General features: G+C 43.7%; 2 protein-coding genes across 5 annotated transcripts in view; both read left to right on the plus strand.

Annotated features, from left to right (window-relative positions):
- The first annotated feature begins 109 nt into the window (after positions 1-109).
- Positions 110-24,451, plus strand: PER3 (period circadian regulator 3). 4 transcript variants are annotated; one of them, XM_077312197.1, is made up of 22 exons: positions 110-288; positions 5,017-5,598; positions 7,149-7,303; positions 7,909-8,021; positions 8,905-9,106; positions 10,036-10,084; positions 10,485-10,621; positions 11,232-11,310; positions 12,182-12,288; positions 13,501-13,657; positions 14,255-14,360; positions 14,530-14,658; positions 15,257-15,371; positions 15,603-15,747; positions 16,878-17,002; positions 17,272-17,478; positions 18,291-18,521; positions 19,253-19,935; positions 20,424-20,601; positions 21,268-21,382; positions 22,587-22,737; positions 23,185-24,451. In XM_077312197.1, exons 2-22 carry the CDS (start codon positions 5,333-5,335, stop codon positions 23,251-23,253), a joined length of 3,519 nt encoding a protein of 1,172 aa, XP_077168312.1. In that variant the 5' UTR covers positions 110-288; positions 5,017-5,332; the 3' UTR covers positions 23,254-24,451. The 4 variants fall into 4 exon arrangements, with proteins under 4 accessions (XP_077168312.1, XP_077168314.1, XP_077168315.1 ...); XM_077312199.1 differs by having other exon boundaries at positions 21,271-21,382; XM_077312200.1 differs by having other exon boundaries at positions 15,260-15,371.
- A 1,297-nt stretch (positions 24,452-25,748) lies between these two features.
- The window catches only part of LOC143824701 (uncharacterized), a 36,395-nt gene continuing 36,236 nt past the window's right edge, over positions 25,749-25,907 (plus strand). Inside the window, exon 1 of the mRNA XM_077312205.1 lies at positions 25,749-25,885. The gene's annotated coding sequence lies outside the window, so the exon portion shown is untranslated. The remainder of the gene's footprint in view (positions 25,886-25,907) is intronic.

A 25,907-nucleotide genomic window follows, 5' to 3' on the forward strand; every position in this document is an offset into this window, starting at 1 on the left:
AGGAATCGTGGGGCTTTCCAACGGTCGGCCGCGCCCCGCGCGCACGGTCGGCCAACCGGCGCTTTGCAACGGCGCGTGGGCCAACGGCCGCGAGGGGGCGGGGTTCGTGTCACGTTGCGCGGAGGCGCGGCGGTGTGAGGGGACGGAGGCTGGCCGGGGCGAGCGGCTGCGGTCCGGCTGCGAGCGGAGGCGGCCGTCCTCCGGTAGGGCTTGACCCCCTGTAGCCCAAGCAAGCCGCATCTTTCGCGGGCTGGGACGTAAGTCTTGAGGACTAGCCGCTTAGGGGAGGTAAGAGGCGGCGGTTCTGGGGGACGGGGGGGGGGGGGCTGCCCTTGGAAACGCCTTGGCATGGAGCGAGATTCGAGTCCGGAAGCGCCGTCTAAACCGACCTCGGGACAAATGGGAGTGGATACGTTACATTTCCCCGATTAGAGCCAGCCTCTAATCGGGCGAGCCGGGTTTGGTTCCCCGCTCCTCCGCATGCAGCCAGCTGGGTGACCTTGGGTCAGTTCCAGGTCTGTTAGAACTGTTCTCACAGAGCCGTTCTGTCAAGGCTCTCTCAGCCCTACCTACCCCACAGGGTGTCCGTTGTGGGGAGAGGGAAGGGAAGGGGACTGTAAGCTGCTTTGAGCCTCCTTCGGGTAGAGGAAAGCGGCATATAAAAACCGACTCTTCTTCCTCTTCGCTTTGGTTAACCTACGTAACATTTAGAAGAAGAGTTGTTTTTTATACCCCGCTTTTCACTACCCGAAAGAGTCTCAAAGTCACCTCCAATCACCTTCCCTTCTCTCCCCACAACAGGGATCCTTCCTCCTCCTCTCCTCTCTCTACAGGCCGGTCTTCCTCCCACCAGGCATTATTTCTAGGTAGCCAGAATCCCTTTCCCAGTCCTTGTCTCTTCTTTACACTTTGGTTGATATTAGCCTTTTGTAGAATTGGTTCACATTTTCCACAAAGTTCTTTGGCATTTGGTTTTGGATAAAGTGGGTAGCCGTGGATCTCTTTAAGGAAACGTGCATGTACATGGAAGCTCATACCTTGTCCGTTGAGCATAGGTTCTAAATGAGTTCCGTTTTCTTGACTTGTCAGTTGGGGAGTCAAACAGTGCTAATGTATGCTTGTTCCAATTATTTGATCATGAGCAATTCAGAGGAGCTGCTGGAGGTACTCTGCAGATAAGTTCCCAAAACTTACTAGTCCAGTGGTTCTCAACCTTCCTAATGCCGCGACCCTTTAATACAGTTCCTCATGTTGAGGTGACCCCCAACCATAACATTACGCAAGTGTTCTTTCACAGAAATTAAACCGAAACTGACCAATGGCGTGAAGATCCATTGTTCATGATTGTATATAAATTGTTTTTTTCCCTTGGGTTTCTCAGTTCAGTTCTGCCTCTTGTCCCACCATGCCGATCTCGCTCTTTTCCGCTGCTCCAGACAGACAAACACTCTCTCAATCTACCCCGCAAGGCTGTTGTGTGGATGGCGCCCCCCCCCAGCCAAGCTGCTTGCCCTGCCGCAACCCCTGTGAAAGTGTTATTCGACCCCCAAAGGGGTCCCAACCCCTTTGAGAGGGGTTGAGAACCACTGTACCAGTCTAAACACTTGACTTGAGCTCACTGAAATAGGTGTAATAAATAACATGAAGTAAGTCCTGATTTTTCAGGATGTTTAATTTAAAAGGGTATATCGGAATGTGCATGGTGAGTCATGATTTATAGAGGAACATATTTAAGATATTCTGGATTAACCTCCATAGTTCTTAACTCAGTCATCTTTACTGAAACATTTTTTTTTGCCTAGGGTTATTTTTCCCCTTTGTGTATGTGGGATTGGATAACTTAGTGAGTGACCAGCATGTAGATTCCTGTGAGGAGGGACATTTTTATTTCCTTCTGTATTTCACCCAGCATTTGAGCGGTTTACCGCATTGAAAGGGCTGGTTTCACTTGAGACCATATAATTTGTAGCATCTGGGCTAGTTTACAGATTCATGTATTTCCCTTCCACACACACACACACACGTATCTCCATGTGAGTTGTGTGTGTGTGGCCTGCTTTCTTTCAAGGCACCTTCATTGTAGGGCAGGTTTTGCAGCACCTGTATTTGCATCACTGATGTGTGGGTGCTGGCATACTGATTGGTGCTTGTACACAGTCTCACACTAGAAGAAGAAGGGCTGGTTTTTATAACCTTTACACTCCCCAAAGGCATCTCAAAGTGGCTTACAATGCCTTCCCTTCTTCCTCCTACAACAGACACTCTGAGAGGTAGGTGGGGCTGAGAGAGCTCTAAGAGAACTGAGTGCCCCACGGTCATCCAACGGGCTGCATGTGGAGGAGAGGAATCAAACCTGATTCTCCAGATTAGAGTCCACCACTGCAAGGGAAACAGCTCAACCAAGTCCTGACCTTAAGCACTCCCTTTGCTGAGGAATCACAAGGCAGGATTGACAGTAAGTGGGCAGATGTTAAGCATCTTAAGCACAGGAGTCTTTGTTTCTACTATCTGATACTTCAAGATCAGATTTCTTAATACAGTCAAAAACCAGCAAACACGGTACATTTGATTATTAACGTACATCAAATAAAAATGGATACAATGATGATAGAGTATAAAAATATGGCATCAATGAAATCGCTCATTTTATTGAAGTATTCATACTACTTTAACATTACACTGCTCAACTCATCCTCTTCTTTAACGCCACCTCAAAACTAAAGCAATGGAGGGTTGGGGTTTTTTTTTGGGGGGGGGGAGTTTGCTTTCCCATACGCTGTTCAAATATTGCCTTTTGTTGCCTGTGCCTCTGCACTCAGTAAAAATCAGTGTGGTTTTGACTAGTGGAGCTTAAGCACTAAAGAATGAGCGTCAAGAAAAAGCTGTGTGAGCCTCAAAAGCTTCTTTCGTCCCCCCAAAGTTGCTTATCCAGTAAAGCTATTACTTGAACACTTTTTTTCTCTCATTGTGGCTTTGTTAGCTTCAGATTGGCATTATAAACATCCACAGACTTGTGCAGTGCAGAACACTGTGTTCCTTTGCTTGGTTTTGTGCAATGTTTGGGTTTGGCAGAATGGCAGGGAGCCAAGCAGCAGGATTTCAGGTTGTGAGTCAGTGAGAGAACACGTGTTAGGCACTTATGTAATTGTGTGCAGGGTGAAGGGGAGGAACTTCAGTGCAGGTGTGTTTGTAGTCAATAACACCTCTGTGATTGGATGCCATTGATGCACTTTTCATTGTATGATACTGCACTCACCTTAAAGAGTGTGCTCTAATTATTTGAAATATCAATTAATGTTATTTTTGTTCCAGCATAAACTTTAATGGGCTAGATCTGATAAGGGAATCCTTACTTTCCATTAATTATGTGGTTCTGAAAGTAATTATGTAAAATTCAGATCTAATCCAACTGGAATGCAGAGTCTTTGCACTAGTTATGATAAGCTAGTTATCAAAACCTGTCACTCTCCAAATTTTAGTAGTAGTGAAGTAAGAATCCTAAAACAGTTCATCCCATTGTGGGAAGCAGTATCCAATCCAACCTCTAAATAAACTGCAGTTTAACCATTTCATGTTCTTGTAGCTCTTCCTGATTAGATTTGAATTTTACTTAACTGCATTTCAAGATCTTGCTATTTTCTTCCATCCTGCAAACCTTCTATATAAAGTAAGAGTTGATTCTAGTCCATAAAAACTTATGCTAGAATAAAAACATTGGTCTTTCTGGTATCGCAAAATGCTAAAGCAGCCATTTCTGGAATTGGAAGTTCTACATCTGTGTTTCTATTCTATTTGCTTTTGAGGAGAGTCCTGGTAAAACTTTTCTGCTGCTGAATTAGAACTCAAGAGGTGTTCAGCATCTCCTGCGCCGTGAATAGCAGTGAATGACTGTTTGCAGAGAAATTGCAAAGGCTTCAAATGTAAAACTTTAATTCATTCTGTACGTGCTGGAAACCTTCCCCATACTGTACACAGGGTGTGACAGATGGATCAAGGAATCCTTCCAAATAAAGATCTCCTTTACTAGGGCGTAGCTAGTGCTTAGTTCTTCTACTTGTACAAACATGACTTTTTGGACTCAACTGATAGAAGTTGGATGTTACATTCTGGAAGTTACTTGCATAAAGGAACATTCATAATTTTGTCTGCAGTCCTATGCATGATTTCTAGGGGGAGAAAAAAAATGGATTGTACAAGTAAACATGCCTTGGATCACTGTGCATGTATTTTTTAAAAATCATTATATAAGCTGAAACAGCATATTAGTAGAACAAAGTTTGAGTCCAGTGGCACATTTGAGACGAACCAACAAAGTTTTATTCAAGATATAAGCTTTTGTTTGCAAACACACCTCTTCAGATATGAGTGATAAGGCATTTTATGCCTTATTCTCCCACATAATCTGTACTTTTAAAAATAATAAGAACCGTTGGCCCACGGTTGGCTGGCCTTGGGAATTTAGGTGCTGTGGCCTAGACCTGAATAAGCATTAACACACAGGGTCCTATTGCTTTGAATTTTCTTCTCCGTTTGTGTAATTTATCTAGTACAGTGAACAGGAAATTCACAAAGCCCTTTGTTTAATTATAAAGGGACCAAGATGTATAGGCCTCCAGTAGGGTCCAGTTTCTGTTAACCAGGCATCATTACTGTAGAAATATAAATACATGCTAAACTTAAGTGATAGCCACTCTGCATAAAGTTCTACAGGTCAAGCTACTCTTACACCCTGACTTGGAGTCTGAATGTGAGAAGTGTGTGGGCTCACTTAGATCCTTGTGTCACGCACCAGCTGGCTGATCTTTTTTTCAAAGGTGCTATCCTGAAATTTTCCACATAGTCTTTTGATTGCCTAGCTATGGTCATGGAAATGCAAGGATCTAATATCAGTGGCTAAGAATTTTCAAATTTGGGTGGAGCAAAATACTAGTGCTGCAGTTGTTTGTGATGGTACTGCTCACATAACCACAATGCTTATTATCACTTGCACATGTGTGTTTTCTTGAATTGAAACAGTTACTTTAATATGAAAAGACAATGAATGAGTTAGCGCCACAACAGCTTGGTGCCTTGAAGAGAAGAGTATGGAAGGAAATTCAGAAGAAGCCTGGAAGTAGATCTTCTATCACAAAGGATACAGTAATTCTTTGAACTGGGCCCATTACAAAGTACAGGCATAAGCACTTTGTTAAAAGGAGAATGAAAGAGATTGATTGCTTCTTTTGGATTTTTGTGGCTTTCAACGTGGCCTAGAGAAAAGAGGATCTGAATTTGACAATGAACTGAACAGTGAAATTTGTGAAATTTGTACTGTAGTAGCTTACTGCCCACCATGAATGTGAACCCGCTCCACAACGACTTCTTGGACCACCATGCCATATCAGAAATTGGCAAACAGCAGGCTGGTGGTTTGGACAATCAGGATGATACCCAACGAGAAGATGCAGAAGTATTTTGTGACAGCTGTACCAAAAGCTGTTCTGGAGATGAATGTAATGGGATGCTGTTCAACAAGACCAATTCTCAGTGCCTTGAGTCTCATGACAGTTCAGTTAAGAACTCCAGTGTTCAACACAAATCCTGCAGGAGGAATAACAGGTAAGTCTTCAGCTTGGTAAAGCAGTTGATTGTATGATTGTTCTTGAATAGGAGCTTGAACTGTGACCGAGTTCCAAGAAATGAAACCACATGTCACTTGGAGCTGTATCTGAACCTAAGAGGCCATGTGGGTGCCGATCTTTTAAATATATGCTAAGTAAAGTCAGAGGCCACTTGGAAGGAAGGGTCTGAAGGAGGGGTGAAATCCTCAGACAGTTGTTGTAATCCTGCTCTCCTCAACTGAGTTGGATTCCCCTTGACAGATTCCCATTGCTGCTCCATGCTGGAGTTCTGATGACAAATTTCTTCATAGTGTACTTTTATCCCAACCTGATTGGGGAAGAAATACATTCAAAAAGAGGTGCTAAGAACATCCACTGTCTTTGAAATGCTGACTTGGATCCTGGCTGATGTTCCTACAGAAGCAAAGATTTGTCTGGGGAGCATGACTTTGGGTTCTCACACATCCTAAAAAGCCCTTCAGAATTTTTTGGGGAACCACACTGATCTTATTCGCTAAATGCCCAGATGCTAGAAACCAGTGTTTTCATATCGTGCCTTGCAAAGGTTCATATTTGCTTAAATATATTGCTTTTCATTTGCACATGGTAGTTTAACTACAGTTGAAACATGAAGTTACGCAACAAATAAATGAAATTGGAGCAGCCTGTTAACATCATCATCCTACAAAAACCAAAGCAAATAACCTTTACAGTCCTTCCAGGAATTTGTTCCTGTCCTTGTTAGGGAGGTCAAAATCAGAATCACATAGAGCAGGGGAGACCATAAAGGGCCATCCAGGCCAGCCCCCCCCCCTTTCTTGGGGACTTAAGAAACACACACTCATGACAGGTGTTCATCCTAAAAACTTCCAACAAAGGTGTTCATCCATTCTCCTCCTAAGAACTTTCAACAAAGGAGACTATATCACCCCCTCCCCAGGCAACATATTTCATCTACGAACAACCCTCACCATCAGAAAATGCTTTCCAAAGACTTGGGGCAATCATAGCAAATCTCATCTGGTTATATTTAACAGTTGTAATTTGCATAATCTGAAGCAATTTCAAATCAGAGAATTTTAAAGCAGCCAGGGAGTGGGCTTCATTCAATTAGAAATGGTTGATCTTTATTCCAGGTGATAAGGGGAAACAGTAACTCATTCAGTTGAGTTTAAGGAAATGTTCTTATGGAAAAGAAAATGTAACTTTTTAAAGTCCCAGTACAAGAAACAAGGTGCCTAAAATCCAGGTGGTTTACATTCGGTGGGGTTGCAGGATTCCCTCTATAGATGAGATAAGGGAAATAGTGTGACAAACAGCATGGCATGTACCACCCTTACACAAAGACTGCTTCTGGTTGCTTTCTGCTATGCTGAAAGGGCCCCATAGCCTGACCACTGCTGTGTGCATGTACAACACAGGGCAATTGAAAGAAGCCACTCCACAGGCCAGCCCTCTTTATTTATCCCTATCTCAAACAGATGTCCTGCTCTGATGACTATTTCTAATTCTATTGGTGATTGTTTCTTTTGTTGGTTTTGTTTGCAGAGAGCAACTAAAATGGAGCCAAAGTCATGAGAAACTTATGAAGGTGATCAAGGAAATGAAGCAGTATCTCCCAGTAGAGAAGGTGGAACATTGCACCAAGACCAGCACCCTCCGTGCACTCAACTATGCTTCAAAGTGTGTCCAAAGAGTCCAGAGTACGTGGGTAGCATGTAACTCCCAACGCTCTGTATATGCAAGAGCCAGTTAATAGGGTTCTTTAGCATGGTGGAGGAGTAGAAACCAGGATAAGGCAGTGTAGACCAAAGGGGGCCTACAAGGACACACACACACATATTATGTTGGGATGGTATGACAGGTGTGTGGATTATCTGGGTTTTTTTATATTTCTTTTCATTTTTTGAAAGAAATCTTGAATTATTTTCAGATCTGAAAGAGATTAGTTAATTTTGTTTCTATTATGACTTAGAGTGATACACTGTACCTTGGGAAACAATGAGATCGGAAATTTGCACGACATAAACTAATCCTTTCTTCTGAATGCTTTTTGCTCTCAGATAAATATGTTCACCGGGGGGGAGCAAGGACTTGTATCTTCAGTATGTTGGCAGGAGGGATGGGTTAAGAAGTTTAATATGTGATACGTTGAATAGAAAACTTCATTCTTCCTGTTGCTTGGTCTTTGCGTTTTCTGTTAATGTACACCTTTGAATGATCTCGATATGGAAGACAGAGCAAAGCAAGCAATGCCTAACTTGGTTGTATCAAGATGTATTGCTTCCTTTGTTTTTCCACTTGACAGATAGCAAGGCTTTTCAGTGTTGGGGAGAACGTGAATCGTATCATACAGATGCCAGTGTGTACAGTGTTGAAGAATTGGCAGCAGTTATATCTGAACACAGTCTCAAAAATACAGTAAGTGATTTAGGTTTTTTTTTATCACAGCTGTCTACTCTAGCTGTTCCCTTAACTGTTTTTTTGCAAGTACCTGCTAAAGGTCATCCAGTAGCCATGCAGTCACTGAATGAAATTTAAATTAGCTGCTAGGGCAGACTTGGAAAAGAAGTGTAAATAGCATCTCTTCCACAAGGCAGTGTTTGATCTCAGTCCCAAAACGAGACTGTCTTTAAGAAGTGGCAAAATTTGGATAGCTTTTGAAAAATATTTCCTTTCTCTTCAGCTTTGGAGGCGGTGCTTCACATAATTTCTTTGTAGAATGTGTGGCCACGTTGAAAGGCATCCTCCTAGACACTTGTGGCTTTTTAGCCATTGATTTATGTAGGTAACACTCTGTACTTTTCATTCCAAATATCACCAAAGGTGGAACACATTGGTGGTTTCTTGACACTTCAATCCCTCATTCTCAGTTCAGTAAAGGCAGGGTAAAATAGGGAAGGATTTTCCATTTCCAGTTATCTAACCAAACATCATTGAATTGTTCATTGAAGGCTTTTGCGATGGTGTTGCACATTTACTTAACTAACCACTGCATTTTTTAAAAAATCACTAAAAGGGGAACATAAAAATGGACTCATTGGTGAATTTCTTAGTGTCTTACATAGTATGGGTCCAGGGCCTAGGATCTCTGTGAGTCCAGAATTAGGAATACTTTGCATAGGACTCAAGAGCCTGTTTCCTCCATAATTTAGTATATGTAATGAAAGGTTTATAGGCTTACAGCGCCCTCTATGTAACATGAAATACTGAATTCTTGTGTTTCGGCTAGGGTTTTGGTCCCCTTATGGCACTATTCCTGTGCCTTGCAATACACTTCATTGAAGTCCTATCTTTCTTCCAGGACACCTTTGTGGCTGTTTTCTCCTTGCTGTCTGGGAAAATGGTGCACGTCTCAAAGCAAGCAGCCTCCATTCTGAGTTGTAAGAAGAGACACTTAGATTCTTCTCGCTTTGCAGAATTGCTGGCTCCTCAGGATATAAGTGTTTTCTACACTCACACCAGTCGGTCTGTCTTGCCACTTTGGAACATGGAAGCCCAAACAGGTGACTTGATGTGTATAGGAGAAACGTGCTTCAAATTAAGGGGGTTCTAAACTATTTTTTTGAAAATTAGTAAATTAAAAATAAAACATAAAAAGGAATAGCTTGTCTACTTTTACTCACAGTTCTTTGTTATGAGGTCTGGGCAGTCCCCCAGCTGGTTTTTGTCTGCACAGACTAATTTTTAGAACTGGTGCACTCATCTCCCCCTGGAGAGGGCTCTCTTTTGTCTAAGGTCTCTCTTTATAGTACTAACCCTATCCATCCTCTTCTGTTTGCTGCAGCATATCTGAGGATTTTCTCTTGCTGCTTTGAGCTTCATCCTACTCTTAACTTTCTGCCCAAGCTGGGAGCTCTTTTTTCCTCTCGTAAACATTCAACAGAAATACATTTTTCTCTTTCCCTTTGTGACTAGATGCCTATAGTGCAATGGATCACTTTGCAGGGTAGTGTTAGGTTCTACTTGCTTTATTTATTTTATTTATGATTAAATTTATATCCCACTGCTCCCACATAGTGCAATGTAATCTTAGGTTCTGTCACCGAATGGGGCAAATGAACTAGCAGCCTTATGTTATGATTCCCTTTTTTTGGCAGAGGACTGCATAGTACCTCAGTTGTGTTATGGGTGATATATATAGCTTGTGATGCATCTGCAACTGAGGATCCTCAAGTGGTTATCTGTTGAGTCATACTGCTTGACTCAACAAATTCTTCAAACTTTCAAAGGCAACGAGATTATGAATTAGGAAAGATAGATACATTCTATCACCCATGTCTGTCGTTCTTTCTTTTTAAATGGGAGCTTCTCCGTAAGCACATCATTTTCATAGTGGATAGGGAGGGGCATAATTTCAATACCAAACTTGGCACTTTGGAGGAGAAAAAATAGTTACTGCCTATCTTTATTGTCACTTATTCTTTTCTTATAGCATCTGTTTATGAATATGCACAAGTGAAGTCCTTTTTCTGCAGAATCAGGTGAGTATTGTCAAGGATTAGAATATAGGGAACAATTTATTTTTATCATGTTTGGGCATTTTAAGGTGAGTTATCTCAAACAGAATGCCACTTTCCAGAGAGACAACAGGATACAAATGTTGAAAAAAGATATTAGGGTTCCTCAGCAGGACTTTGGAATCGGTAGTTTCCTGAATGTTTATTGATTTATTTATTTAGATGTTTATACCACCCTTCCCTACGGCTCTGGGTGGTTTACATGATGTTTTTGAATGCCACTGTATGTAACTTCCTGAAGGAATGGCAAGTAAAGTTAATTCAGAGAAGGGGATTCAGTTTGTCCAAAGACTAGCCAAACAGGGCCTGGTACAAATTACAAATAATTGTCAGGAACTTACAAATCAGTATGGTTCTGTTACAGAGCGGGTAAAGACCGAGAGAAGCACTACTGTCCTTGCCGGATCACCCCTTATTTGGTTAATGTCTGTTATCGGAATCACAGTGAACCAGAGTCCTGTTGCCTTGCTGTCATTGAAAAAATTCACTCTGGATATGAAGGCAAGTCTAAAAGATCTCTGGTGTGAAACAGGCCCATCTAGAATCCCAGCACAGCTTTCCATCCTGTTTGGGGGGGTTTAATGTGTTTTAATTAGCCAGACATTGCTCTTCAGTCCGCTGCTTTGTTTTTCTGGATGCTTGTATTGTATCCTGCTGTACTCCAATTTGTTGGTATTTGCTTTAATGGAACTCAGTCTCACCAGTGATCTCCTACGTAACAGAATGTTTAACATGTGTGTTTGCGTGGTGGTCCTATTGATACCCTTTTGAAGCAATAGCTGATTAAGTAGGATAAAATACCACGAAGCATGAGAGAGTTCACATTTTCTGTCCAGAATCCAAAGAACCCTGAAAATGGTTTTGTTAGCTGAAGGAACTGAAGGGATTTTGCAAGAAAGATCTCTTCTCCTCCTCTTCTGTCTGCAAATGTGTCACAGTGAAGATAAATTGAAAATGACGAGTATCAAAAAGCAGTTCAGCAATATTTCGTATGCATGCAGCATTAAAAAAAAAATCATTTTCTGTTGGCTTAGCGTAGCTCTATCGCTCTCAGTCCCTGTTGTCTTACATTTTGTGTTCCAAGTACTGTTTTTTTTCCCTTTATGGTCAGCCCCTCGAATACCGTTGGAAAAAAGGATCTTCACCACTGCCCACACCCCAGACTGTGCTTTTCTAGAGATTGATGACAGGTAATGATTTTGCCTTGCTCTCATGAATGAAAGTATTGATACAGCTGCTAAAACAGAAAAAGAATCACCTTAGGGGATTCATGCAATATGGATCATGTTGCTAGCAACCAAGAGCCTTTGCTTGGATGATTCTGAGGCTCTGAAAACTTAAATTCATCTGATATTTCTGATATATTCAACCATAGAACAGGGCTAGACACTGATCCTTCTCGACAAGGAGAACTGGAAGCCCCACATCAAAACCATTTTCTTGAGTTGTCATTTAGCGAAGCCTGTTGTGTTATATCTGATAGACAAGAAACAATAGATGCACCAAAAAAGTAAGGCGATGAGTCAAGCTACAGATAACATAGCAGACAAATTACTGCCGATAATTAATGTTCTTAACACCAGTGTGAAGACTAGAAGTCAATCCCATTGGACCTAAAAAATAGAAAAATAGTTTCATACTTTTATTGCAAGGGGCACTGTTCTCACGCTTATTGTGGCTATGATACTAGAATAATGCTGGCAGGGGCTCATGGGAATTGTAGTCCATGGACATCTGGACTACAGTTTGACTACCCCTGTTCTTGGGTTTTGTTTCACCTGGGAGTGGGGGACTGAGAGCATTTGCTTGTTGGCACATAGGCCTTGCTTTTCAGTTTTAAAAAAATGAAACCGCTAAAATGAAAAGGGCCAAAAGTAGCTTTCACCTGGGTCCTGGCACAATGTGGCTAAGCTCAGCCATCAGTTGCTTTTCTCTCTGTTGTTTCCTTTGACAAAAGTGCAAACTATTTTGTTCTCACACAGCAGGAAGGGTTTACTTGTAAGGGCAACATTCAGTGTTGTCCCATTAAAAAAAAACAGACATCTGTAATTTCTTTTTCAGAGCTGTTCCTCTGTCAGGATTCCTGCCGCAGGATTTGATTGGAACATCTATCTTGATGCATCTCCACCCTGATGATCGGCCTTTGATGTTAGCAGTTCATCGCAAAGGTAACCCTAAGCTGCTGGCACTCCTTTGCCTGAAAGCTTAGAGCCCAGGGGCATCCTCCTGGAGTGCATATAAGCAGAGAAGCACCTGCCCTCCAGCCTCAAAGGTAACAACTAGGCTTGAGTCCAGCAGCACCTTAGAGATTTGGGGAATATAAGCTTTCAGGAGTCAAAGCTCCCTGCATCAAAACTGTCACAGAAAGTTTTGACTCTCAAAAGCTTATACCCCAAAATTCTTTCTGGCCTAAGGTGTTACTGGACTGGAACCAAGCTGTTCTACTGTAGAACAACACAGCCACCCTCTGAAACTGTCCAGGATAACAGTGGCCACAGGAAAGAGATCAAAACCGCCTTTGTTGGGGAAGGCAAGGCTGTCTAGCACTGCGAAATTGATGCCCTGGGGGAGTTCCTGTCTGGTCTCTGCATCACTTGTGCGATCTTCTTAAAGAGACAGTTGTTTGTTGCCTAATTGAGCAATCCAGTTGTGTTGTACTGTTTGTTGAAGAAATTATTCCAGTCCGTATTGCATTGCTTTCTAATTCTGCAATCTGCCTGCAGTGTTATTGTGGAAGATAGACTGTAAACGAGTCATGTATGTGAAATGATATCCCAAAAATGGACAGGTATTTCTCATAGTCTGGAGAGCCAGTATAATGTGACGTAGTAGTTACTATGGGTCTAGGATCTGGGAGGCCTATGTTCTAATCCCATGGCATTCTGCCATGGAAGTTTACTAGGTGATCTTGGGACAGTCACACACACTTATCCTAACCTACCTCACCGGGTTGTTATGAGGATAAAAAGAGGAAAGGAGAAAGATATAAGCCACAGTGAGTCCTCATTGGAAGGAAAGGTGGGGTAGGCTGATCCTGCATTTAACGGAGGGTTGGACTAGATGGCCTGTATGCCCCCTATCAACTCTATGATTTTATGAATGAGGTAAATAAGAAGAGTGGTGTTGCATGTCTAGCAAAGCCGCCCTCCAGTAGTAGGGGAGTTAACCCTTACTTGCTCAGGATGATATACTTTGCAGCAAGTCCTGTTTTCCATTTAAATGAAGCCATCTGTCATCTTAGTATGCTTCAGAGGGGTACAGCAGTATTGTATTGACAGTCCAGGCCTCAAATGCTCCTCCTTCTCCCCGCACATCCCAAAAAGGCAGTCCTTTCGTTTGATTGCAGGGTTCCTGTTTTCTTTCTTTCCGTTTCCATGCAGTTCTGAAGCTTGCAGGGCAGCCTCCCTTTGAACACTCACCCATTAGATTTTGTACTCAGAACGGGGACTGCATCATTGTGGACACCAGCTGGTCCAGCTTTGTGAATCCATGGAACAGGAAGATCGTTTTTATCATTGGACGACACAAAGTCAGAACGTAAGTTTCACGAAGCCACCATGTTTTGCTTTTCCAAAGATTTGCTCCCTGATATCACCTTGAGCTGTTTGCTGGTTTTGACCGCATTGATGAATAAATCTGAATCTGATATCACCCTGAGCCGAAAGAGGGCTGGACTGGGCTGGGCCTGGAATCAAATCCTGTCTCAGGCTAGGAGAAGCTCCATGTCATTGGACAAGTATCTGGAACACTGTTCTCCATGTATAAAACTGGAGTATTTACCTTACTGAGCTGCTCTGAAGGCCAACAGAGAGTGAATAGATAGTGAAATTCAGGAAGGATCAGTCCATGGCAGTGTATTGCAGTGTTGTAAAAAGGTTCAGACTAGACTGGCTTCAGGCATCAGAATCCTGATGACAAGATTTTTTAAAAAGCTCTTATTTTATTTCCTGTCTTTGTATACTATCTTGATTTCTGACTTTATTCAGTTGACAAATCTCAAATTAAAACTCAGAGTTTAACTTTGTTTACCATACGGTTAATCCTGTTCCTTGAACGGCCCACTGTAATCTTGTTACGCAGACCTTTCCCTAGCTGTCTTCAATGTCATGTTCTGTTTCCAATCATGTCTTGCAGGGGCCCTCTGAATGAAGATGTCTTTGCCCCAAGAAGCAGGAAGCAGAATGGTGCTGACAAAGAGATGAGGGAATTGCAGGGGCAGATCTATAGGCTGCTTCTGCAGGTAATTGGAGGGAACATAAGGCAGGCAGTCCTTTCCTTAGACTTAGGCACCTGACTCTAAGGTACAATAACTTTCAATATGTCTAGCATTAATGCCACTAACAGGAAAGTTTGTTTCATCCCAACCTTTCTACAGTAGAGCTTTGAAAAGTTCCCTTGTTTTTCTCCAGCCAGTTCATAGCAATGGTTCGAGTGGTTATGGAAGCCTTGTTAGCAATGGGTCTTACGAACATTACATCAGCGTAACGTCTTCCAGTGATTCCAACGGGAACTGCGTTGAGGAAACACAGGAGGAACCAGTAAGTCCTTGTTTATAGTGCTAGCCAGACTCAATAGGCAACGTATTTTTTTAAACACCTTGATATTGTGCTAGCATGGATTATAGAACCTGCACATGATACATGGGAAATGATGATGATGAGATAAGCAAAAGACATGCATTTTAAATAGTTGGCTGAGACTGTTATTTCGGATTTTAAAAAACTTGTCCAAAGCAGCAATGCAGAATTCAACAAAGCAAACTGCAGTCTGTTAAACATCTGTACAATGGCTTCGTTCGCTGAGCATGAGCAGGGAACACAAAATGGAGAGATGTCACAATTGTAGGCTGTTCTGTATATATTGCACTTCAAAATGCTTGGTTTTGCTGGGAATGTATGTTTCCCTCATACATACCTTTCCCACTGAGCCATTAACTGTCACCTACTGTGATCCTCCAAGCTTCTTCTGTCCTTTTTGTGTTATAAAGTGGTGTCTTCAGGGACTGCTAGGTCCTGCTGAATATTCTAGAGCAGGGTGGTTAGGCTCATTGTAATACCTCTTATTGCTGTTTCATTGCCTGCTTGGGTTCCCTCTTCATGACAGTCCCACTTATTATCTCTTCTGCCCCTCCCCCAGAAGGCTTTTGTGGATATCAACAGGCTAAAGAACACGGGTCAGCAGCTGTACATTGAGTCGCATAGTAAGCGCCTGAAGGAGAGAAGAAGAGCTTCAGCTGCTGAGCTGCCAAGAGGTGAACTTGAAGACCGCAAAGCTGTGGGTGGTAGAATGAGGTGCCTAGCACCAAACTCTTTGTAGAAGTCCAGGGGGCGTTTTCAAAAGAAATTCGTAGCCCTTGCAAAACACAGTCGAGATATCAGAATCATAAGAACGGGAATGGTAACTAAAATTGGTAATGCTCTACCTGTTGTCTGATTCTTGTTTTTCAACCATGCGTGCTCCCTTTTCCCACTGCTCTTTCTAGGCAAACAGCACACAAGTTCTGGTTTGCGTTACGTCACGAGCGGGGGCAGTACCGGAGATGCACCTGTTGGGCCCTATAGTGATTGTAGAGACCCACATCGTATTCTGTCCTATCAGCAAATTAACTCCGTGGGCAGCATTATCAGGTAACCTAATGTGGTGAAAACATTTCAGTGTCCATTGTTTCGCCTGAAAAGAAAGTGTTAGCAATTCAGAAGCTTTTGACCTCCCTCTCATCAACAGGTTTTAGAAACATTGGTCAGTCATCTTGTAGAGAGAGAATAAAGAGAAACAGCAAGCTTCAGCTTCTGTAGTAAAACCCTGCTGTGCTTTTCTATTGAAATTTGAACATAAAAAAGGCGCACTTGCCCATTATCAGTACTGATGTTTCCTGCCCATACAGGTGCTTAATTGAGTGCTGGAAGGGAAATTGGAAGGGGTGTGTGTCAGCAACACTTGAACATCACTTCTGGCTGAAACTTGGAAGTGATATCAGCTATGCTCTAGGAATCTTCCCAGTGTCTAGGTTCCAGCCAGAAGTGACATGGACATGTGGCTGCTGTCCTTTTCCCTGCGTCCCTCTCCCAAAAATATCCTGGAGGTTCCAGGCATACCCCTGGCAACCTGATGTGATGAAGAATACTTATGCCGGGTAACGTTGTTTGATGATTTTACACGCTAACCTGTTTGTTACATACACTTGGGTGTAGTGTGGGTTAGCAAAGCAAGTAGCCGATAACAGATATAATCGTGGGGAGATGAAGGGGTCTAAATGTAATAAAAGGTTCTTCCATGGGATTTGTCATCCAGGTTAGGTTTTGGCTTGTGCAGCCTTTAGTTTTGAGCATGAAGCTAAGGAGGCATAATGTCTGATTTTGACTGAATGTAATGCTTGGAAGCAGTTGAAAAATGAAAGATTCCCTTTGCGGCTTTGCTCTGCACTGTATATTTCTTGTTTTTTAATTTAGACAAGGTCTAGGCTGCCTTCTCTAGAGACAATGTTTTGTTTTGTTTTTAGTGCTTCTGCATACTTAATTCTTTTGCTGTATTGTGGCTTCACCCATATCGCTTTCTGGCACTTCTGTTGAGAGAACAGCTAATGAGCATGGCTTGAGTTTAAAGTTCCATGAGCATGGATTGAGTTTAAATTGAGCAGCTTGCGCCACTTGCTGTCTTAGTTTCATTCGGAGCAGATAAATGCAGCCTCAGTGGTCCAAAAAGTGTCTGTCCCAGAATGATAACAGCAAGATCATGACTCTGATCTGCTGACTGGCAGGTACCTGGAGAGTTGGAGTGTTTCCACATTGAAAAGGAAATGCAAATCTGCCAACGTTTCTTCTTCATCTTCAGATGATGACAAACCAGTTCAGCTAATCCAGGATGAAGCACAGGCCTTCAAAGGTAACTAGAAACACTGTATCCTAATCTATGCCTCCAGTGTACACTGGCGTTTCATACGAATTTTTAAAATATTAAAGCCTTTTCCAGATTTTTGGCAAAAAAGAACATATTACAGTTGATTTCATGGGCTTGTCTGGAGCTAGAGAAATCCTTTTGTTTTGTTTTGGGTTTTTTTTTTTTTTTTACTTCATGTCAGTCCCTGGGTGGACTTAAAACCATTTGTTCTGGCTCTTCTACCCCCTTGCTGAGGTTTGCTCTGTTGCCACTAGATGCTGCCGGGTTATCCTCTGTTGCTTCCCAGCCACCAGTAATACCTGTTTCGGGAGGGGCCCCAGAGCCACAAGCATCAGCAACCATGGCGGATCCTCTGATGGCAGACCTGACCACCGTGACCACCAAGGCCTTGAGTGTGGTCTCCGTCACCAGTCAGTGCAGCTACAGCAGCACCTTTGTGCATGTTCCACACCCAGAGTCTGGTAGGTAGGCATGGTTGTGCATAGACTGAGATGGTTGTGCATAAAATGTGTTTCCCTTCTCTTCCCCCCCCCCTCCCCAGGTTTCCTCTCTGAAATGTAAATTAAAAATAGTCCTTAATCCTTCCACTAGTCCTCTTCTTCTTAACAAATATTTTCCAGACATAAGAACAGGAATTAAAACGTCAGGAAGGAAGGATCACTGAAGGAATACCAAACAAAACAAAGAGTCACAACCTGCTGGCAGAAGGCGGCTACAGAAGTTAGAGTAGAATACAGGTTATGGTAATACATATTTTGGTCCAACATACACACACAGCCTCTGTCTCTTTCCCTGGCCAGAGTTATCATTTAATGTCTTGTAGGCACTATACTCTCGCATGAGAGAGGAGACTTCTGGCTTGTACATTTAGGGAGAAATATGCTGCCAGTGAACATGAGGGTTGTGTGTATCTGATCACCAATCTCAGAACCTTCCAAGGCAGGTTTTCTATAAGGAGGAAAAGTATTGTTCTGCTATGGTAGGAAAGTCTTCTGGGACTTGACTAGGCCTTGAAGTTGGACCATTGTATGCAGAAAGTAAAAGAACTGGTACGGCTTTGTGCCAAGCAGGCCACAACTCTCTTTCTGATCATTTCTTTGCAGCTGATTCAGGTGCTGTTGGTCTTGACTCCCTTGAGTTGCCTTTTGTGTGCATCATGGTTCCCCTCTTACAGCCTGAGCCCTCTCCCCATTACCCAGGATTTAATTTGATTGATAGTAAATGATACCCTGAAGCACAGCCTCTATTGAAGACGTTTCCTTTCTTCTTGCAGAAGTGACTGCCATAGAAGAGGCCGCTCCACAGAGTGAGCAAGCAGAGCTGTCCCCCGCTAGCACTCCAGCCGCAGCCCTTGAGGAGATCCAACTGGTTGGCCTGACAAAGGAGGTCTTGTCGGCGCACACTCAGAAGGAGGAGCAGAACTATGTGGATCAGTTCCGTCGCAAGATGCTCTTGCCTCACTACAGGTCTTACCTCCAGCAAGGACAGGTCGGAAGCCACCAAGGTAGGAACAAGCTCCCACGTGGGTGGATGTGGCAGGATGGCAGCAAACCAGCTCTTGGAAAAAGCTGTACACGGTCTGTAAATGCTTAAAGCCTACCAGCTCCGTCAGGGCTCGGATCTCCCCCGGGAGCTCATTCTACCAAGTAGGACGTTTTCAGTCCTGGCCCTGGTCAGACATACTTCATTGGGTCCAGGAGCTACCAACCAAGTTGGTGTTTGCAGAGCAAAGCGCTCGACAGGGCTTCGTTTTGCAAACACCAACCGGTTGGTAGTCAAGCAAAGCTAATTAAGTTTCACAAAGGTTCTGTAAAAAAAATCCTGTTAACAGGCTTCTAATGCCTGAAGCCAGTCTAGCCTGTACCTTTTTTACAACACTACAATAGAGTTTAGAGTAAAATTAGCGCAATGGACTTTAGAGTTTGGTTTTATTCTTGGACTGTCGATCTGTTTAAGACTGAGAGTTGGGGATGGAAATAACAAGCACCTGGCTGATCACAAAACAATGTGTGTTCTGTTGCCTGGATCCAAAGGAAAGGATGGGTCAGGGAGAGGGTTGAGGCTTGTTGGGGGAGGCTCGGACAGGTCTGATAGACTAGTGTAACGTCAATGACTCTTCCACGCTGGTGCAAGAGAATGGTGCATGCTTGCATAGTGACAGAGCCAATCTCGGCTTACGTTGATATTGGCAATAGGGTACTGCAGCCATTGTTCCCCATTTTATGTCCTCCATAGGAGATTTCTCTTTCAAGCAGGCCAGCCCAGTAAACTGCAAAAGAAATAAACAGGAAAGTTTCAAACGCTCCAAACAGCTGGACTCTTCTAATAAAAAGGGAAACCACAAGAAGAGAATTGCTGCTCAGAAGCCATCCTGTGCTCCTTCTGAAGGATCCCGGCCGGGCCCGTCCAGTGTGATCCACCCTGTCGATCCTTACTTGATATCAGGCTTTCCCTTGGCGCCTTTGGGAGGGGACCACACCTGGCCTTCGGGAGGGACATCCCCATTTGTCCCATTGCTTGTACCCGTACAGCCCATCCCAGCGTTTCCTGCTCCATATACGGACGGCTTCATGGCTGTGCTGCTTCCTAGTTTTCCAGAGTTCGCTCCGCTCGCCCAACCTTCCTACCAAGCTCAGGACCCCTCCACGTCTAACTCCTACAATCCCATGAGGCCCCCAGGCCCTCCTTCCTCAATGCCTCCACCTCCGGCACCAGATCCTCTGCATCCCATTTCACCATTTGCCACATTGTTGTCTATGGAGGGAGAGCAGCAAGAGGCCTGCAATGGACAGCCCCCCCTATTCAGTAACTCACGGAGCAGCTCCCCACTGCAGCTGGACTTGCTTCAAGAAGAGATGCCCAAACCATTGGAGCTGCCCTGCCTAGTGCCAGCCAAATCACGCATGGAGACCAAATGTGTAAGTCCCAACGCATGCTTCACACACAAAAACCCAAGGAACTAGGCTTGGCAGGGGTAGTCAAACTGCGGCCCTCCAGATGTCCATGGACTACAATTCCCAGAAGCCCCTGGGAATTTTCTCGGGAGCGGTGGCCCTGTTGCCCTTTTGATGGGTAGTTCCGAAGGTGCCTTCAGCGGCCTGTGGGGTGTGCTGCTGCTTCCGTGGCTGGGTTGCATTTTCTGGTGGTGCGTAGACACCAGGGATGCTTGCTACCTATGGGCAGGAGAAATGTTTGGTTGAAAGCATCCTTTTAAATCTCTTACCTTGGCTTGCTTTCGTGGCCAGACACTAGAATCTTCTTAGCTTCAGAACCATAAGCTGCCCCCTCCCCAGCTGATAGGAACGCCTAACTCTTGCACTTGACTATCCATCGAAAGCATGACTGCCACTGTTTGAGTTAAGCCCTGACTTGTGTGATGGGATCTGTTGCCCCATTTCCTTTGCAGGATCAGGATGAGGAGGATAGTGGCAACAATGACGGCCACTCTGCTTCCAGCGAACTGTACAACCTCCTGCTGCATGAGGATTCTCACTCAGGAACTGGCTCTGCAGCTTCAGCCAGTGGATCTGCAGGATTCAGTTCCTTAATCTCTGGCTCCAATGGAACATCTGCCTGTGGCACAGGTAGGGCAGCCTTGATAGGGAAGCACGGCATTCCCTTCTTGCTTAAATATTGAGTCCATGAAAGGGAACGAGAATTTTGAAAGGGGAACAGTACCATTGTTAGTGGATGGCATACATTTTTTTTGGAACCACAGGCAGTTGACAGCTTGCCCATAATCTTCAGCAGTATCTTTTTGAAATACTGGCTGCCTGTTTTGTTGGGCTCCAGAGGCTGCCAGCGGCCAGCCTGTTACACAAGACAAGGAAGACCTGTGGGCTGGAATAGAGGATCCTGCTTTTTTCTGGGTTGCACTGCAGCTCACTTCTTGGCTTGAGAGGCTACAAGTAAAACCACCCCAAGGCATACCTAGGCTGCAGGAGTACCACCACATTGTCACGGTGCATTGTCTCCTGCTCTGGACTTGACTGGTAGCACATATGTAGGTCTTCAGTATAACATCTGTGTTATGAGTCCAGTAACACCCTAGAGGCCATGAAGATAGTCAGGGTATAATAAGCGTTTAAGAGTTAACACACTAACTAAGGGAGATTTGACTCTTAAAAGCTTATTACCCACCACCTACCCCCCAAAAATCTTGTTGGTCTCTAAATTGCTCTAAGAATCTAACCTAGCTCTGTTTTCTTTTCTTTTTTTTTAATCCACCTTACACTTGTGGATACTTTTAGCAGGCAGTGGAAACAGCAGCAAATATTTTGCCAGCAATGATTCCTCTGAAGTCTCCAAAAGAGGAAAGAAAAACCGAGAGGAAGCCAGACGAGGAGAATCTTGTCAGCCAGCCAGGTTGGTGTAGAGGATAGCTGCTTGCTTGAGCCAGGCCTGATGACTTACCAAGCAGCAAAGTGATGAGGAAAAACACCTTTTTGTTTTTGCTGCTTCCCAGAACTTGGCACATCCAGATGTCTAAATAGCTTTAAGAAAGTAGCGTGGCTAATAATGCAGAGAGGGGGTTCATTCACTGTTGATTGGGGGGGCAGCACAAAGGGAGATGAGAGAGGAATCGCTTTAGCATTGAAATTTGGATTAAAAAGAGGGTTTTGGGCAGCTTTTATGGAACTGGATCTATGGTTTATGATGGAGGAACAGATGCCAAATTCTTAGAAAGATGTTCCATCCACCCTTTTATTAAAGAAGCACAGACTAGCATAACTTTACCAGAGCTTGCTGAATATGATACTGTGCATACATTTGGAAAATGCAGTACTTTATTAAAAAGGACTTGGCAAATGGACTGGAGTCCTAGGGGGGTTGTGTAGAGGGTCTCTTCCCTCACATTCTTTTCAGGGAACCAAGTTTCATGCCAAATCTAGATTGCTTACTGGGTAGTGGAGGGATGGATATTGGAAATCTGAGCAGCTCTGCTTTTAGTGAAGGGAATTGCCAAGTCTTGGTGGTTGGAGTCAGAACAGCAGTTCTTATATATGCAGCCATATGCAGTTCTTCCTAACGCTTGAGTAGGTCTTACCTTGAGAGGAGGACGCTGTCCCCACAATATTTCTGTGCTGTTGACACAGAATTCAGCGTATTGTTTCTTATGTTCCTTGTGAACCGCCCTGAGCCTCAGGGGAGGGCGGTATACTAATGTAATTAATAAAACTCGGGGCAAACTAAAATCCCCAACACCTCCAGCCTTTTTTTTCCAGAAAAGCCTTCTCAGAGGGCAGGTAATTAGGAGTAGAGATGAAGTGAGGCCTGGAAATGGGTTAAGTACATTATGCCTCTTGCTTTACCTCTCCAGTAAACCCCCCCCCCCCCCCTTAGGCTTTGTCATTATACGGATACATTAATTGCCATGTAATTATATACATTTCTGTGTAACAGTAACCTGAGATTTTGCATTTCTTGGAAAGGAGCAGGGTGTTGACACATTTTATCTGACCAGCTGTTAGTGGTGGATCCTAGCTCAGCTTCATGCAAAATGTATTGTAGGAAGTTATTTGGTTAGAATTTCAGCGACGTGTCCTGTCCCTGCTCTTGTAACTTGCAGGATGAAAGAGGAAGTGCTGAAAGGAGACTTGGAAAAGCTGGCCGCCATGACTGAACAGCAGCCCTGGTTCACAAAAGATCAGAAGGAGGAGCTGGCTGAAGTGCACCCGTGGATTCGTACCCAAACTGTCCCGCAAGAAATAAATACTCAAGTAAGCAAACCTGAATTTTTGTACAGTTGTAGACTGTAACAGTTCACAAAGACTGCGTTTTGTTTGGTTTTTATGAGTAGGAGAATTTCCAAATCTAGATCGTATCTTTTAGAAGTCTAGCTTTTTGGAAAGCTGGTATTCGCCGCCATTTTGGCCCTCACTCTATTTGCTTTAAAACGGTGTTACGCTGCCTCAGGACAACATAGACATACGAGTCCAAGACCATTTCTTGTCTTGGAAAAGAAAAGAATGGTGTGCAAAATCTTTTCCCCATGGCTGTGCCCTCCTTTGCCATTAAGGGAAACCCTGATCTTTGAAGAAGATCTGGTATGCTGCCAATGGAAACACTACCGGTGGCCTAGACAGATCTATGGTCCAGGGTCACAGTGCTCTTCCCTTGCCCTTGAATATTCATGACTTGGTTTTTGGGGTTTTTTTCCTCCTTAGGGTTGCATCATGTGCAATAGCAAGAACGCCAGCTGCAAGATTACAGCACCTTTTGATGAAGATACCTGAAAGGAAGGTGGCAAAGAATACCTCCATTGCAGGATGCCCACATCACTGACCACAAAGATCTTGGCCTTTCATTGCAGGGTACCCTGCAGTGTTCCCCCCTTGAGTTGGCAACAGATGGATTCCAAAGCCACTTTTTCCTTTTCCACTTTTTTTTCCTTTCTCAATTTGAAACGGTCATAAATAATATTTGATTGCATGTTCAGGATGGTGCAGCGAAGCACATGCTCTAAATAGCTGATGCTCACTTCAGCTTGTGCAGCACAGTGGCTGGATAGCCTGAGTCCCTTTTTCCATCCACCCTAAACACTAGTTTGCCCTAAAATTTTTGGTACTGGCAGGGTGATTGTATGCCAGGGTGAAAGCTCACTCACTCGTCTGCTTCCCTCCTAGCCCTAAGCATGTTTTGTCACATGCTTGTATTCTGTCTCTAGAGTAGAACTGGCTGAGCTTCATAATATGCTTGTTCCTGGAGTGATACAAAGGGCAGCACAGGCAGTTCTGACACTTGGGGAGTAAATCCACTGCCAATTCACACTCTCTTAGTGGAGCTTGCAAAGGAGAACATCCTGGTGGATGGAGCGCAGTAGATCAGCAGAGGTACAGGGGGTTGGAATTGAGAGCCAGCTTGGTGTAGTGGTTAGGAGCTGTGGCTTTTAATCTAGCAAAGCCAGGTTTGATTAATCGCTCCTCCACATGTAGCCACCTGGGTGACCTTGGGCTCCTCACAACCCTGATAATGCTGCTCTCAGAGCAGTAACATCCGGCCTGTCTCAACCCTACCCTACTTTACAGGATGTCTGTTGTGGGGAGTGAAGGGAGGGCAATTGTAAGCCGTTTTGAGACTCCTGGTAGAGAAAAGCAGGATATAAAAACCAACTCTTCTTCTAATGCCCAAGGCTGGCCTTGAATCGTCATGCATATAACTTAATATACAAACGGTGCTATCTGATGCCGAAGCTGCCACTGAGGGTAAGTGGTGAGAGTTCATTAGGAAGAGGGAGGGTCCTTTGCCTGTCATAGCAAAATCTTCTTTCCAATCAATCTGTAATTTGGAATGCACTTTCCAATGAAAACTTTTAGTTTGCATTAAGCTGGCTATTGGCAAACATGTTTGTATGATATAGTTTAATGTGTATTTTTAAAGTTGTCCTGTTCCATGTGTTGATTTCTCTTTTTAATAAAATCCCGGGGAAACGACCTTTCTGGGCTTCTTGTTGGGCTGCTGGGCACTCTTGAAGTACAGGGCAGTAGATTATCGATATCTTTAAGAATTTCAAAGTAATGAACCACTCCTCCCTTCCAAGTAGACAGTGACATATTCAGCACATGAAAATCTGTCTGTAAAGGTAGCATGTCCTTATTTGAAAGAACAGCTTCTGTTCCGTTCTGTTTTTGTTTTGTTTTTTTAGTTCTTTGCTAGTGAGGGGACTGGCACTGACGTTAGGCTCTCCTGAAAGAGTTTGAGGGTTTGAGGGTAAATTTATTCACAGTTCTTTTTACTGTGATATAGCACCATGAGATGAAGGAAAAAAAACCCTGCAATTTTTGTGGTTATTTTTGTTAATATTCTTCAGCTGGTGAGATGCCACTATGGGGAAAGAACTGTCCCTCCTTGTTTTGTTATTGTTTCATAATTAGCATTTCCAGAAACGTCTCTGTCTCAGATTGGGGAATTTGCATACCTGCCAATCCTTCTGAGTGGACAACTCAATCTTGACATATGTCCTGTGGCCAGAAGTCAAGCATCATCTTGACTTTTCACTATCTCAACAGTATTGCTGGTTGAAAAAGTGAGGATGTAGAACATGCCCGCTTTTAGCAGTAGGTCAGCCATTGGGTGACATTGACTGGAGTGTTAGTATAGCCATGATCTAGAACAGCAGTCCAATGGAACTCTTCTAGGAAAAACAATGCCATTGAAGTGAAACAAGAAATCGCACCCCTCTCCGGCATACAGGAAGCATAATGTGCTTGGAGCCAAGCAACTTCTCGGGGGTTGATAGAAACAAATGGAAAGTCAGGTCCATATGCGAAAACAACCCCCCACCGCTTTCATTCAAACAGCTTAAGCTTTCCTTCCTGAGTTTCTCCTGCCAAGTTATGTCAGAGTTTCTGTCTGAGCTCCTTTATTGACCGCCACGAAGATTTGTGGCATGTCTCAAAAATGCGTTCTTTACTTAGGAACAGGGACCCATCATTGGAGCTGGTTTTAAGAAGCATCGCAATTGGATGTGATTTATAGAATTGGGTGATGGTGCCCAAGATAGCGAGCTGGAGATTTACGATGGGCATCACTGAAATGTCTTCTAACCCACTCAGCGCCAGCAGCAGTATTCATTAGAGGCTGGAAGGCAGGCCATGTTGTTTGTGCCGCTGGGAAATAAACATGCTGATATGAGTTTGACTGGCATCAAGGACAAATTCAGCTTGGAGCATGTGGGCTCCATCTTGACCTTTGTAACCAAACTGTTCCCTCATGGGCAATTGTGCAGTAACACTGGTCTTACTGAAACAGGTGGTTGAAATGCTGCTTGGGCAAAAGCAGCGAGTACTGCATGCTAGATGTGGACAGAGAAATGATTAACATATCCCCTGGCTGGAATATCTTCAGTCTGCGCTGTCTGCACCCAAGGTAAGAACCCCTCACGTACACA

Source organism: Paroedura picta, chromosome 15 (assembly GCF_049243985.1).
Source record: "Paroedura picta isolate Pp20150507F chromosome 15, Ppicta_v3.0, whole genome shotgun sequence".
Classification (NCBI taxonomy): domain Eukaryota; kingdom Metazoa; phylum Chordata; class Lepidosauria; order Squamata; family Gekkonidae; genus Paroedura; species Paroedura picta.

Bases quoted from the DNA above. Each gene is read 5' to 3' on its own strand.
- PER3 (XM_077312197.1), top strand. From the start codon at position 5,333: ATGAATGTGAACCCGCTCCACAACGACTTCTTGGACCACCATGCCATA. The intron at 14,659-15,256 runs GTAAGTCCTTGT...CCCCTCCCCCAG, and splicing joins AGGAAACACAGGAGGAACCA to AAGGCTTTTGTGGATATCAA. The intron at 20,602-21,267 runs GTAGGGCAGCCT...GGATACTTTTAG, and splicing joins AACATCTGCCTGTGGCACAG to CAGGCAGTGGAAACAGCAGC.